At 34.2% G+C, this 13416-nt stretch overlaps 1 protein-coding gene across 1 annotated transcript in view; it reads left to right on the top strand.

Moving 5' to 3' along the window:
• LOC129219434 (G-protein coupled receptor-associated protein LMBRD2-like) overlaps positions 1-12982 on the top strand; it is a 79647-nt gene extending 66665 nt beyond the window's left edge. Inside the window, exons 12-15 of the mRNA XM_054853831.1 lie at positions 221-329; positions 418-619; positions 12352-12462; positions 12597-12982. Of these exons, the coding sequence (XP_054709806.1) occupies positions 221-329; positions 418-619; positions 12352-12462; positions 12597-12793 (619 nt within the window). The 3' untranslated portion in view covers positions 12794-12982. The remainder of the gene's footprint in view (positions 1-220; positions 330-417; positions 620-12351; positions 12463-12596) is intronic.
• The last annotated feature ends 434 nt before the right edge of the window (positions 12983-13416 follow it).

Genomic DNA, 13416 nt, shown 5'->3' with positions numbered 1-13416 from the left:
ATTTTGATGCTTTTGATACTTCTTGTGTATATGCTTGAAACTTTTAAATAATGTGATAGATTAGTTTATCATAGACTGCTTGAAATTTATTTTAATATTGTTGTTGTTATGTTTTTTTTTTTTTTTTTTTCAAACCTTGAATCAGTTTTGTAATTTATTTTTGAAAAACTGTATAACAATTCTAAATTCAGTGAAGTTAAATGTATCCATTTTCCCCTAGGTTGCTGTGCCGTTTGACTCCACCTCTCTGTCTCAATTTCCTTGGTTTAATTCATCTTGACAGTCATGTAACAAAAAATGCAAATATTGAAGAGACTGCTTATACAAAGGTTGCAAAAAAAATGTATCAACTTTAATAGTTTCTATTTTAACTCCCTGATTTTTTCTCTTTCATTTAAAAATAAATTTTTTTCCTAGATTATGGGCCACTTGGATGTAATTCCCATGATTTCAGATGGCTTCAACATTTACTTCCCAATTTTGATATTTTTTGTCTGTTTGGCTACATACTTCAACATATGTAGTCGAGTTTTGCATTTTGTTGGATTTGAACAGTTTATTGGTGATGATGAAATGACTTCAGATTTAATGGAGGAAGGTAGAGAACTTGTTAAACGAGGTACGATACTTCAAATGTATTTGTTGTATAATGATTTGTTTATATCCATATTTATTTTGCTGAAGCAATTAAACTGTTGTGCTTTGTTATCCAAATAACTCCTTTGTATTGTGGGGTAAATGCTACAAGTAGATAACTACAGTTCAGTTTATTTCATACTGCTCAGAGGAAAACTCAAAAAATTTTTGGTTAATGTGAAGACTTTATGTATGTTTCATTAAACAATAATTTCCTAAATTTTATTGAATTCAAAGTATTTATGATTTTTTTTTTTTTTTGAAGACATTCAATAAAAGGGAAAAGTATTTTTCCCCTTCATATTTCCAGTTCCCTAGTTGTAGTAGTCAGCAATATATACTTAACCCGTTCGCACCCAGCGTCACGCGGACGCTACACAACAATTCCTCTCTTATCAGCCCAGCGGCACGTATCCGCTACGCGCTCTGATCGACGCTGACGTCCCAGCGTCACATATACGCTTTCTCGAAATGGAACGATTGAATTGAATATTTAAACGATAATAGATGGCGCTAAATGGCTATAACTTTGATCATATTCGAGTCACATGGTATTTGACCTTCATGTACACGCTTTAGTTTCTTATTTGGACCTCTCAATGGGATAGATTTTTTTTTATGTAAACAACAGTGAATTACTGCTCTGCGCATACGATTTATGAGGTCTCAATTGCTCTTGTTTATATCTTTGCTTCTCTTTTTTTGTTACGAGTAATTGAAAGAGATATACATCTAGCTGAATAAATTATTGGGGAGGGGAGGAAGGTTAAAATATTTTTGCGTATGTGTTCCAGACATTTGGGATTCCCCGTTCGATGAGAGTACAGGAAGGATTTCAAGCGGCACTGAAGTTTATGATTATTTTTGAATCCTTTCTGATATTGTTCTTCATTTATTCTTTTTTATTTGGAGACTGGAACATTGCAATAAAAATGGTTAGCGAAGTGAATGAAAGGGAATGTTTTCGAGAGAATTATGAAGCAATTTTGAGACTTGTTGCGTGGGAATTTAACTAGTTTAAATTCGTTGACCTAAGTTGTTTTAATTAAAATTACATAAGGAACATATTTTTTTGCTACATTTCTTTTTCTTTGATTGCACACTCACGATGTCTAACTCTAACTTTGTTTTTGTGCACATATTATTTAACTTTGTGCACATAGTTAAAGTTTTAGTATTCTACTTATTTCTCTCCCTTTTAATAATGTAATAGTCTTTATATTAATAATTAGTAATCAGTAGTACATTGTTTAAGCAAATTTAAAATTTCAAGTCATTATTTTGAAATGCTGATTTTATATGAATATTTTTGTTCAGTTAGGCTTAACTGCTGTAAATGCTCAGGCCGATGGCGGCGTTCCATTTCGGAACGTTCGGTCCCGTAGCTGCGCTTCGTTTTCCATGCGCTGGTCCTCAAGGGGTTAATGAAATATAATATTTTTCTTTCAGAAATGTAAATTAGTTCACTTGAAGCCTCAAAAAGCAATATTAATATGAAAATATTCTGTTTATTTCAGGGATCTCCTAACTTTTGTACTCAAGGGCCACATTGTAAATTTCTGGTGGCTAGGGGGGGGCCAACAGTAGTTCAGCGTATATAACCCAGTTAGTGCTATGCCCCCCTCCCCCGTGCCTTTACACCCACAAAGGTTTTTTAAAAGTCCTCATTGGCAAATTTTGTGATTTTCTGCCCTGTTCACATGTACTCCTAGTGGGGGCACATGTGAACAGGCCTGGGGCACATTTGAACAAGGGCAAAAAAGGCAGGAGAAGCATCATATTTTAAAGGAAGATTCTTCAATATGAAACATATTCCTAAATACCAAATACGTTGAAGGTTTTGTAACCTATAATGCATCAAATTCAATTGTACAGTTATTGTTTCACTAAGAAAATATTTTTCCAGAATATAGAACTGCACACTGTCAAATTCTGAAGTCTCATAGCCTGTTCTGATCACTGAATAGACTAAACAAAAACTTATATGACTACATAATACAAAGAAATTTTTTTATGTAAGGGTTACTCAATACATATTTTGCTTTTAAGCTTCGTACACTGTTTGATATTGTATCTAAAAATGATTTTAAACTTCAGTTTTTAATTAAATGATAATATATTTTGTGTCTTTTTATTTCCTATAAGTATTATATAGCACTAAATTATGGATCAAATATTTAGTAACAAAATATTTAAAAAATAAAAATATTAAATATTTATTTATTTATGTTTATTAATATTAATAACGATCAACAATAAATTTACAAACTGATTATAGGAAAATAACAATTATAAATATTTACACATTTTTTAACACTTACAATATCCTACACTAATAATAATATAAAGGAGAGCAGCTATGGAATTGTTCATTTGTGCCTGTAGATGTTGTATTCACAAGTGCCCTATCGTCCACTTTAGAGCTAATTCTCAAAAATAAAGAATTTTTAATTAAAAAAAAAGAAATTTAAGCATTGTTATAAATTTATTTAAATGTTCTTACAATGGTTTGGTAGTAATTAGATTTAGATTAGCAGTTAGTTTTTAAAATGTTATCAGGTGAAAAAGACAGTGATAAAATTTTTTCCACACCTGCGAAATCAAAGAAGTTGCCACCACAGAAACATAAAATGGCTCATTGCTCTAATTGTTTGTCCAAGAGGTACAACTGGTATTGTCCTTAATTGATAATTTTTCGAGATGTTTTGCTGAAAGCGATCTTAGTAAAAATACTATGTTCATGTGTGCCCCGTGTTCACATGAGTCCCCTTTTCCCTTATGTATTATGATTAATCGCACATTTACTAAAAGTAGTTTTTGCACACTTTTTTAAATGGCAGTATTGCTACCAAATTGGGTTTTAAAAATTATTTATGTACTGTTTTGCTACAAATGTTTTGTATTTGCTTCAAACTGTGTTGTGATCGTGTGCAAAATTACAGATTATGTTATAAAATCAGGAATTCACCAGGTACAAAACTATCATTCTGATACAAAACTGGGTTTTTACTGATACGAAACTGTTTGTTCTGATTCAAAACTGGCATTTTTGCTGATACAGAACTGATACAGATATTAATTTTTAATTTTCCACCCCTGTAGTATGTAAATGCAGTGAAAATTTTTCAAGTTGTGATGCAAACCTCTTTTTGCCTAAAAGAAGTTAGAAACAATATTTTTCATTTTCACAAGCATATGAGTCATTCTACTGATCTAATTTTTCAAATCACCTCTACCCGACTATATCAGATTTCAATGAAATGTTATGGAGGTATAGATATGCCTTTATAACTAACATGTGTAATTTTTCAGCTTTTAATATCCAAATCCTGGGGATCTAGGATCCTTGAAATAAAGAGCTCCTTAATGGGAAAGTAGTTTGTGCGACAAATTTTTATGCTTAAGCTAAGCGTGCAAAAACTTTTAACAAACTGAAGGCCTGAAATTTTGAGTGCTGAAAGTACTTTTGATTGTTAATACATTCTAATTCTTTGGTGTTTGTGAGCTCATTTTTTAGCTGTTGTGTAGCACACACTTAAACTCTTTTGGTCTTTAAATGTGGGAGGAAATTTTTTTCCTGAATTTCAGGTTGTCATGAATTCTAAACAAAAACAATTCAAAAGCTTGTACTTCTTAATTTTTATGGTCAAAGTACTTAATTTACACTTGCAGAAAGTAAATATCAATTTTGTAAAAGATATCATCCTCCACAGTGGCAATCAAAATCCTTCACATTAAAAATAGCCTTCTTTCAATGAGCTGAAGCTCAAATTTGTCACTATCAATTTTCCTTCTTTAGCACCATTAAAAATTAACAGATTTTTTTTCTATTATTATGTGTTCCCTTTAGATAAGAAGGAAAAAATGAATTTGAATGACTCATTCATGAGAAAAGCTTATTGTAAAATGTATAATGGATGGTGATTGATGTGGAAACAGCTTTATGGTAGTTAGCAACTGTTGTTAGTCAGAAATAGTATTTTATTCTTCTCTTAAAAAGTTAGTTTGCAAATTAAATGTGATAGAAACAGAAAAATATTTTGCTCTCTCCTTTACCCCTCAAGGTCATACCGTCTTTACTAGACTAATTTCCAGGACTCTGGAATTGCAATTGCATTTTCATTGGAATTTGAATGCTTTTGCAAAGTATTTGCTCTCACAACACATTTGGTGTCTCTTGTCTGCAACATAGGGGATTAGAATTTTAATTTATGTTGTGGATTTATTTCAGTTGGCTCATACTGCACTTCAATAGCAAGAAAATGGAAAATAAAGTTTAATTTCAAAGAAAAAACTGTTACTTTTCTTTAACTAAACCAGACTCAATCCAGACTTAAATCCAGAATTTCGTTCAGGTTTGTGAGCCTCAAGGTCATGCCATTTGGCAGTCAGCTTCACTGAGATCACAACTGCATCCAGCTCTGTTATTGTCCATTCTACACTAATAAGGCTATAACAAGAAAGAAACTGCAGTCTATGGATATCGTAACATAGCTGCCAGTGCATTGCTAGTAGTTCTGCCTTAGCCCTAGCTTAAGTCCGGAACGTAACTTACTACTTATCAGTCTAGAGTGGTAGGAAGACTCAAACAATCTAAATGTAAATACAAGTACAAAAGTGATGACCAGCAGCAGGCTCTGAGCCCAGCTATAGGCTTATCTTGATCAATTTATCATTCCCCAATGAAGATCAAGAGCCCTCTTAAAACTATCCACCCTATTGCAAGTAACAACTGCTTTCAGTAAACTAATCCAAATGAGTACAATCCCATTGAAGTAATTTTTCCTAATTTCAAGATTAACTAGGGATTTGAAAAGATTGAAACAATGAACCCTGGTTTCGCAATCTGTGCAGAAATTTAACCCATGAATATCTCAAGTTTTAATAAACTCAAATGATTAGATTGCATCATATCTCTTCTTACTCTCATTTACTCGACTACATGTTACACATTCCAAGCGTGGAATCATATTTTGAATTAGAAAATCTATTTAAGTACCTAGTAGCCCTTCTTTAAACACTTTTCAATACATTAATTAATATATTTCTTAAGATAAGAAGACCAAAACTGAACAGCTACTCTAAGTGAGGTGTCCAAAAGCTGCCAAATGTACACTTAAATTTTTTAGCTATACAGCAAAGAGTGGTAAATGACATCAGTCTATAAAATTTACTTGCTAAGCAACCAAGAAATCACATAGATATAATAAAGCAAAAAAAAACGTAAGACTAAGCTATCTTTTCTTTTTTCATTTTCTCAGGCAATGCACGTGGCAGCTATTTAATATGAGCTGCAGCATCAAGGTTATAATTTATGATACACAAATTGTTTTTCACTATATTGTAATTAATTTGCCCTTAAAACGATTTTTAGGGTTAAGCATTGAGGCATAGCATTCTGGCACAATATCCTACGTCATCTTATACCACAGTTACCGTAAACAGGTCACTAATTCAATCAAACTCATAGGCTGCCCAATTTACCGCCTCAAGTGATCCCAGATATTTGTGACAAATCAGGGCATCATGCCGGCCATAGAAGTTGATAATGTGGAAGAAGAAGTTCCATGAATCCCTTGCTCTGTGTGACTGAACATTGACCTGTTAAAAATGGCAACTGGGAGCTCTGCCATGAATGCAAACTCCTGTGACTCAAGCATGATACAAACATACTGCTAGGCTGTCATAGTGCTGTGAATCAATACTGGGAGTGACAATGTTTCATATAAGATAGTATGTCATAATGTCACTCCCACTGTGGGTATGGTGTGCCACTGAAAAGCAAAATCTTTATTAGGACATTCACACTCAACCTAAATCACATCGCTAAAAGGTGGGTTGATGTGGAGAAAAGGACATTCACACTGTTGCATTCATTTGGAGTAGTGTCTAGTTCAAAGGGATTTGTTTGCAACCAAATATGTCCAGATCATCTTTAGTGATTAGTCGAAATCGAATCTGGCAATTTTGACACTTTTGTACGCATATAGAGAACCGGTGGTGAACTTCCAAATAGTGCCTATGCTTTTCAGCAGCAAAATGCACGCACAGCTCGAGTAATGTTATGGGATGCTATTAAATGTAAAACTTGGTTACTCCAAATATTGACCTCCAGCACTATGACAGCATAACGGTATGTTACTGTCATGCTTCAGTCATATGTGTTGGCACTTGTGATGAGGCTTCTGGACTCATTTTTTAAAAGGTCCGTGTTGGGTCACACACAGTAAAGGTCTCGGAGGGCTTCCTCTTCCACATTATAAACTTCTCTGGCCTGCGTGATGTCCTAATTTGTCAGAAATCAAGCATATCTGAAATTGCTTGAGATGGTAAATTGGACAGCCTATGAGTTTGATTAACTGAGTGGCCAGCTTACAGTAACTCTGGTACGAGATGATGTAGGACGTTGTATGTGTCGCAATTGATCAAGGTTATCCTTGAACTTTTAATTTTGAACTTTTCCTTCCGCCCACCGCTTTTCGGACCTGAAGTGAACTGAGGGAGATAAAAATAACTAGAATCGATTGAACACCAAAAATGATTTTTAATACAGTCCGATTTGTAAAGCTTGTTGTTTGAAGTTGTAAATATTTGTTAATATATTGATTTTTTTTCATTTAGATAGTACTCTGAATTTTTTAGTCAATTTTAATAACTCTCTATGCAGCAAACGCCCAGAAAGAATCGGCAAATAGTAAGATATTTACCTAAACTTTAAACTTGAGATACCAATTATTACATTTTTGGCGCCCCCGGGTGGACGTTTGAAATTATATTGAATTAAGTTAATGAAACTAATAGTATTTGATCAAGATAGTTTTTTCTTAATATAAATGATGGAGAGTTTGAAGAAATTACGCACTCCATTACGAAGTGGTTTTTCGAGAATCGCTAACCAACTGGAAGAGTACTTAAAAGCTACAGACTGTAGTCATGATGAAATAGAAGTCTTAATTAACCAGTTGAGTGAGAAATGGTGTGCACTTGACATGAAAGAAAAAGAAATTCATGAAATATTAGCTAATGATTCTGATTGTGCTCAAGAGGATTTTGATGTTGAATACAATGTGTATGAGTCGTACAAAGAAAAATTCATACGACTTAGAACGAGAGCTGATAAAATGCTGCACAGTACTAATAATGACAGTTCAACTGTTGTGACTGAAACGGAGTTAAATAAACGACGATTTAAGTTACCGCGAGTAGAGTTGAAAAAATTTAATGGGGATATTAAGGAGTGGCTTGGTTTTTGGGGTCAGTTCAGAAAAATTCATGAAGACATAAATATAGCACCTGAAGATAAATTTATTTATTTAACTCAAGCTACTGTAGAAGGTTCCCGTGCCAGGGAACTCGTTGATTCGTTTCCCCCATCTGCGGAAAATTATGAACAAACAATTGAATGCTTGACTGCTAGATTCGGTAGGGAAGACTTGCTCATTGAAGCATATATAAGAGAATTATTGAGTCTAGTGCTGAAGAAATCAATGGGTCAAAAGAAGATGCGCCTGGCCAAGTTATATGATAAAATAGAATCGCATATCTGAGCATTAAATTCCCTGGGTGTTACTTCCGATAAATACACTTCGATTTTGTATCCATTAGTTGAAAGTTCTTTACCAGAAGATATTATTAGAATATGGGAAAGAAACATGACTTTAAAAAATGATAATACTACAAAATTAAATAAATTGACCTCTGTAATGAATTTTTTGAAAACAGAGGTTGAAGGGGAAGAAAGAATTTCCTTAGGGAAAGAAAGTTTCAGCTTTGATTCGAAGCGAATGAAGAAACATTCCTCACCACCTCGCCCAAAAAGAGGGGAAGAAGAGAAAATTCCAACCGCAGTCAGACTTTTTGGTTCCACAAATTCGAACACGTGTGTATTTTGTGAGAAGAAAAATCATGAATCATCTGCTTGCCGATATGTGCTGAAAATGAATTTAGATGATAGAAAGAAGATATTAATGAAAAAGTGCTGTTGTTTTTGCTGCCTAAAAGTGGGTCATAGAACTCAAACGTGTAAAGTAAGAATTGATTGTGAGCGATGTAATGGAAAACATGCAGCTATAATGTGCAACGAAAATAAACACCAAGTGCGCGATAAAGTGAAAGCAGACGTGCTGAAAGAGAATGACGGTCAAAATGCTATCAATGACACAGTGCTAAGTAACCGCACTTGTAGTCCGAACATTCTGTTGCAGACTTTATACATCAGATTGCGAGGCAATCAGGGAGGAAAAATCGTGAGATGTCTTATTGATTCTGGCTCCCAACGGTCATATCTGAGTAAACGAGTCGCTGAAGAAATGCAGTATGATCGTCTTAAAGAAGAGAAAGTTATACATAATTTGTTCGGTGGTAAAGAACACATAGAAAAATATTACCGACACAGAGTATTAGTCAGCAGTATTAACAAAGAATATCACTGCAATTTTGAGGTACTTGACCAAGAAAAAATATGTTCTAAAATATAAACTTTGAAGTTAGATCCATGTGCGCAAGAATTGAATAAAAGAAATATGATTTTGACAGATCAATTGATTCCAAAAGAAACAGAATCTGAAGACATAGATTTATTAATTGGATCTGATGTAGCAGGTAAGCTTCTCACTGGAAAAGTCATAGTTCTGCCATGTGGACTCGTAGCTGTCGGAACACATCTTGGATGGACCTTTGATGGGGAAGATGCCATTTGACGATCATGATGATAATTTTACAATGGTGGTAACGAATTTATTTATGAAAGATTTTACCATTACAGGAACCTTGATGGGATAGGCATTACTGATCTGATCATTAAAAAAGGCAAGGAAGAAAGGGATTTACAAATGAAAATGCAATTTCAGAATTCTGTTTTTATAAATAATGAAGGACGGTATGAAGTGGCATTACTGTGGGCCGAAGATCGTCTACCATTACCTACAAATAAAGAATTAGCGCTTAAACGCCTGGAAACAACAACACGGAAACTTTGCTCTCAAAATTAAATTAATCGATATGAGGAAGTTTTAAAAAATTGGGAAGATTCAGGCATAATAAGGAAGTTAACAAAGTGAAATTCATGGAAATTTGTGAAAGGAGTAGAGAATCCAGCCGACCTTCCTTCCAGGGGCTGCTCAGCTAAACAACTGCTGGCGATGAGATGTGGGAGGGCCCGCTTTGGTTAAAAAAGAATGAAGACGAATGGCCACAATTTTATTTGGTTTTCAATGATGAAGAAATTTCTCGAGAAAAGCGAAGGAGTGCTGTGATAAATACCCAAGTCAATGTGGAAAGTGAAGATATGTTTCACAGATACTCAAATTATCCGAGACTCATTAGAATCATTGGATGGATTTATAGGTTCTACTTGAATTCAAAGTCTAAAAATTCTAAACAAAAAGAAAATCCAAGTGTACAGGAGATGAAAAATGCGGAAAATGTTTACTAAAGATGGTACAACGAGAATCATTTCCAGAAGAAACCAATGAACAACGAATTAGACAACTTAATCCCATGCTTGATAAAAATGGTCTTCTGAGAGTAGAAACAAGAATTTTTAGAAGAAAAGATTAAAAGAATTTTGGATTGCCAATAATTTTGCCATCGCTACACAGAATCGTAAACATGCTCATAGAAAGTAAACATCAAGAACTTAGACATGCTGGAGTTCAGGCGCTGATGAATCATCTCAGAGAGAACTATTGGATTCTCCAGAACTGGAAAACGGTTGAAAAGCTATCTCGACATATGTACGATGCAAACGATTCACTGTGAACCATTCAGAACCGAAATGCCCTCCTTTACCTGAAGATAGAGTTAGAGATGCAACAATATTCGAAATCACAGGAACAGATCTTGCTGGACCGTTATACTTGAGAGACGGAACGAAAGCCTGGATAGTTCTCTACACTTGTGCTGTGTATCCTGCGGTGCATATAGAGCTGATAACCTCTTTAACAGCAGAAGCCTTTTTCCAAGCATTAAGAAGATTTATTGCTAGACGAGGAAGGCCAGAAATTTTATATTTCGATAATGGAGGCAACTTCGTTAAAGCTCACAATGAGTTAAGCAAACTAGATTGGGGAAAGATAGAATCACAGTCGTCGCTGAAGAAAATAACCTGGAGGTTCATACCACCTTCAGCCTCTTGGTGGGAGCGGTTGATAGGTACGATAAAGCAAATTCTGCGTCGAGTTTTAGGTCAAGCTTCACTGACTTACAAAGAGCTGAACACAGTAATGTGTGATATCGAAAGCCTAATAAACTCAAGACCTTTAACGTACTTGTCAGAAGATGTAAATGATTTGGTTGCACTGTCTCCTTCCATGTTCCTCCAAGAAACCAGAGAATGCGGTGTACCAGATATCGAGTGGATGTCACCTACATGCGAAAAAGATATTCATATCTACAACGAGTAAGTGAAGACCTACGAAAGAGATTTCGGCAAGAATACCTTGGACAACTGAAACATGCAAGAAAATGTCCAAAAGAAGCTGAGCCTCCTTCTGTTGGCGAAATTGTTCTCATAGGATCAGACAACCTAAAACTGTTGCAATGGCCACTTGGACGAATTCTTGAAGTCCTACCAGGCAAGGATGGCATTGTCAGAATTGTTCGCATAAAAACTAAGTCCGCAATTGTCACACTTCCTGTGCAACGTGTGTACAGTTTAGAAATAAAAGAAAACGATGAAGGTACACTTTTGGAGAGATAAAGCCACTACTCGGATGAACCAAGAACCAGTGGTAACGCAAAGTGGACGAATAGTAAAAGTTAAAGAACCCAAGAAAGTAGGCTCCACAGCAGATTGAGTTCTTCATAGGTGAAGAGCTCAAGGTGGGAGGATGTCGCAATTGATCAAGGTTAGCCTTGAACTTTTAATTTTGAACTTTTCCTTCCGCCCACCGCTTTTCGGACCTGAAGTGAACTGAGGGAGATAATAACTAGAATCGATTGAACACCGAAAATGATTTTTAATACAGTTCGATTTGTAAAGCTTGTTGTTTGAAGTTGTAAATATTTGTTAATATATTGATTTTTTTTCATTTAGATAGTACTCTGAATTTTTTAGTCAATTTTAATAACTCTCTATGCAGCAAAGGATGCAAACGCCCAGAAAGAATTGGCAAATAGTAAGATATTTACCTAAACTTTAAACTTGAGATACCGATTATTACAGTATGAGACTACTGTGCCTCAATGCTCAACTGTATTGCCTCGTACATTCATGCTAGTAGTGGCTCAACAGGTTACTTAAACCGAAATCCATTTGGGATTTTCTCAATTATAAATGATCATTTTGCTTTAATTTTGTAATCATTTTCTGATATCTATGTTGCCATCACGTGTAAAATTTCGTTTCATTCTGACTACTCCTTCTTAATGTTGTATTTTATGTTGCCAGTAGTGTACATATTAGTTACTCTGCTCCTCAGTATGATGTTTGTACATGCACAAGCTAAAGAAACTTCTGGTTTCTTTTACAGTGTTTCATCCTTTATGACTGTTAGCAGCACCACTAGGCAATCATAATTCCAAACTCAAACCAGGAAGAAACTCTAAAATGAAACAAATGCAGTAAAATTAAACTGAGATTTATATTTTATAGATTTACAAAGTGATATACTTTTTTAAAAAAATCATGAAGTTTACAGTTTAGGTGGATTTTTTTCCCTTAACGTACAGATTTAACTTTTACTTTAAATAATGTTCGGTATTTTTAAATTGTAGAAAAGAACAGAAGATTACGTCAAGAAAGTAATGAAAATCGCAGGCGTCAACCCAATAGACTTGGTTCTTCAACTGGTAGATCAGCCTGGCGTTCTGGCATGAGAGATACAAGTAAATATTCTTATTTTCTTGTTCTTAGAATGTTTGGAGTTAATTTCAAATTAAGATGCTTAAATTCTGCTGATTTTATTGATAATCTATGAAACATAAACAATATATATTTCTGCTAATTCAATGATATGTAGGTTTGACTGGATCATCTCCAGAAGAGAATACAAGAGCTGAGTTGTTAAAAGATGCAGAACCAATCGATTATACTGAAGAAAGGGGTCATTCACCAATAACTAATGAAGAAGAATATGGAAACGATGGCAGTAGTTATTTACGCTCATCGTGGTCCCGCATTGGTAGACCTCCGGCTGGTATTTTTGACGATGTGTAAAATAAGTAATTGAGATATCATCAGTGTTTTATCACATCTCATCTTAATCATTGTTTTGATGTACATATACATTTAATTGTTCTTAAATTTGAGAAATTTTAAGCCAATATAGTTGATGCCAAGCAAAATGTAGAATGAATAAATCAAAAACTCTTCTATTTTGTCTCCAAACTCCCAATGTTTTGCCTGCCTGAGGATGCTTATTTAATTTTGATGTAGTAAATGTCATAATATAAGAAAATTCAACTATGATTACAGATAAGTGACATGGAATAGTACACTACTTTATATATGAGGGATGTTTTTAAAGTAAGTTCCATTTTGAAAAAAAAAAAAAAAAAGGAACAAGTACAGATAGAGCAAAAAAAATATTGCACAATAATCGACCACTCTTACAGGATTTTTTGACATTGCTCCCATGATTTTCCAAGCATTTGTCATAGCGTGGTGGTAGATTTTTGTGCAATAAATTTCATTATTCTATCTGTACTCGTTCTTTTTTTATTTCAAAACGGTACTTATTTTAAAAACAGCACTCGTAATTAAAGTTTTGAAATGCATGAGGTCAAATATTTTTTTTAGTTGACACTTACAGAAATGTGTTGGGAAGAAAATAACTCATT

This window comes from Uloborus diversus, chromosome 3 (assembly GCF_026930045.1).
Source record: "Uloborus diversus isolate 005 chromosome 3, Udiv.v.3.1, whole genome shotgun sequence".
Taxonomy (NCBI): domain Eukaryota; kingdom Metazoa; phylum Arthropoda; class Arachnida; order Araneae; family Uloboridae; genus Uloborus; species Uloborus diversus.
This window is presented reverse-complemented; position numbering and strand designations above follow the sequence as displayed.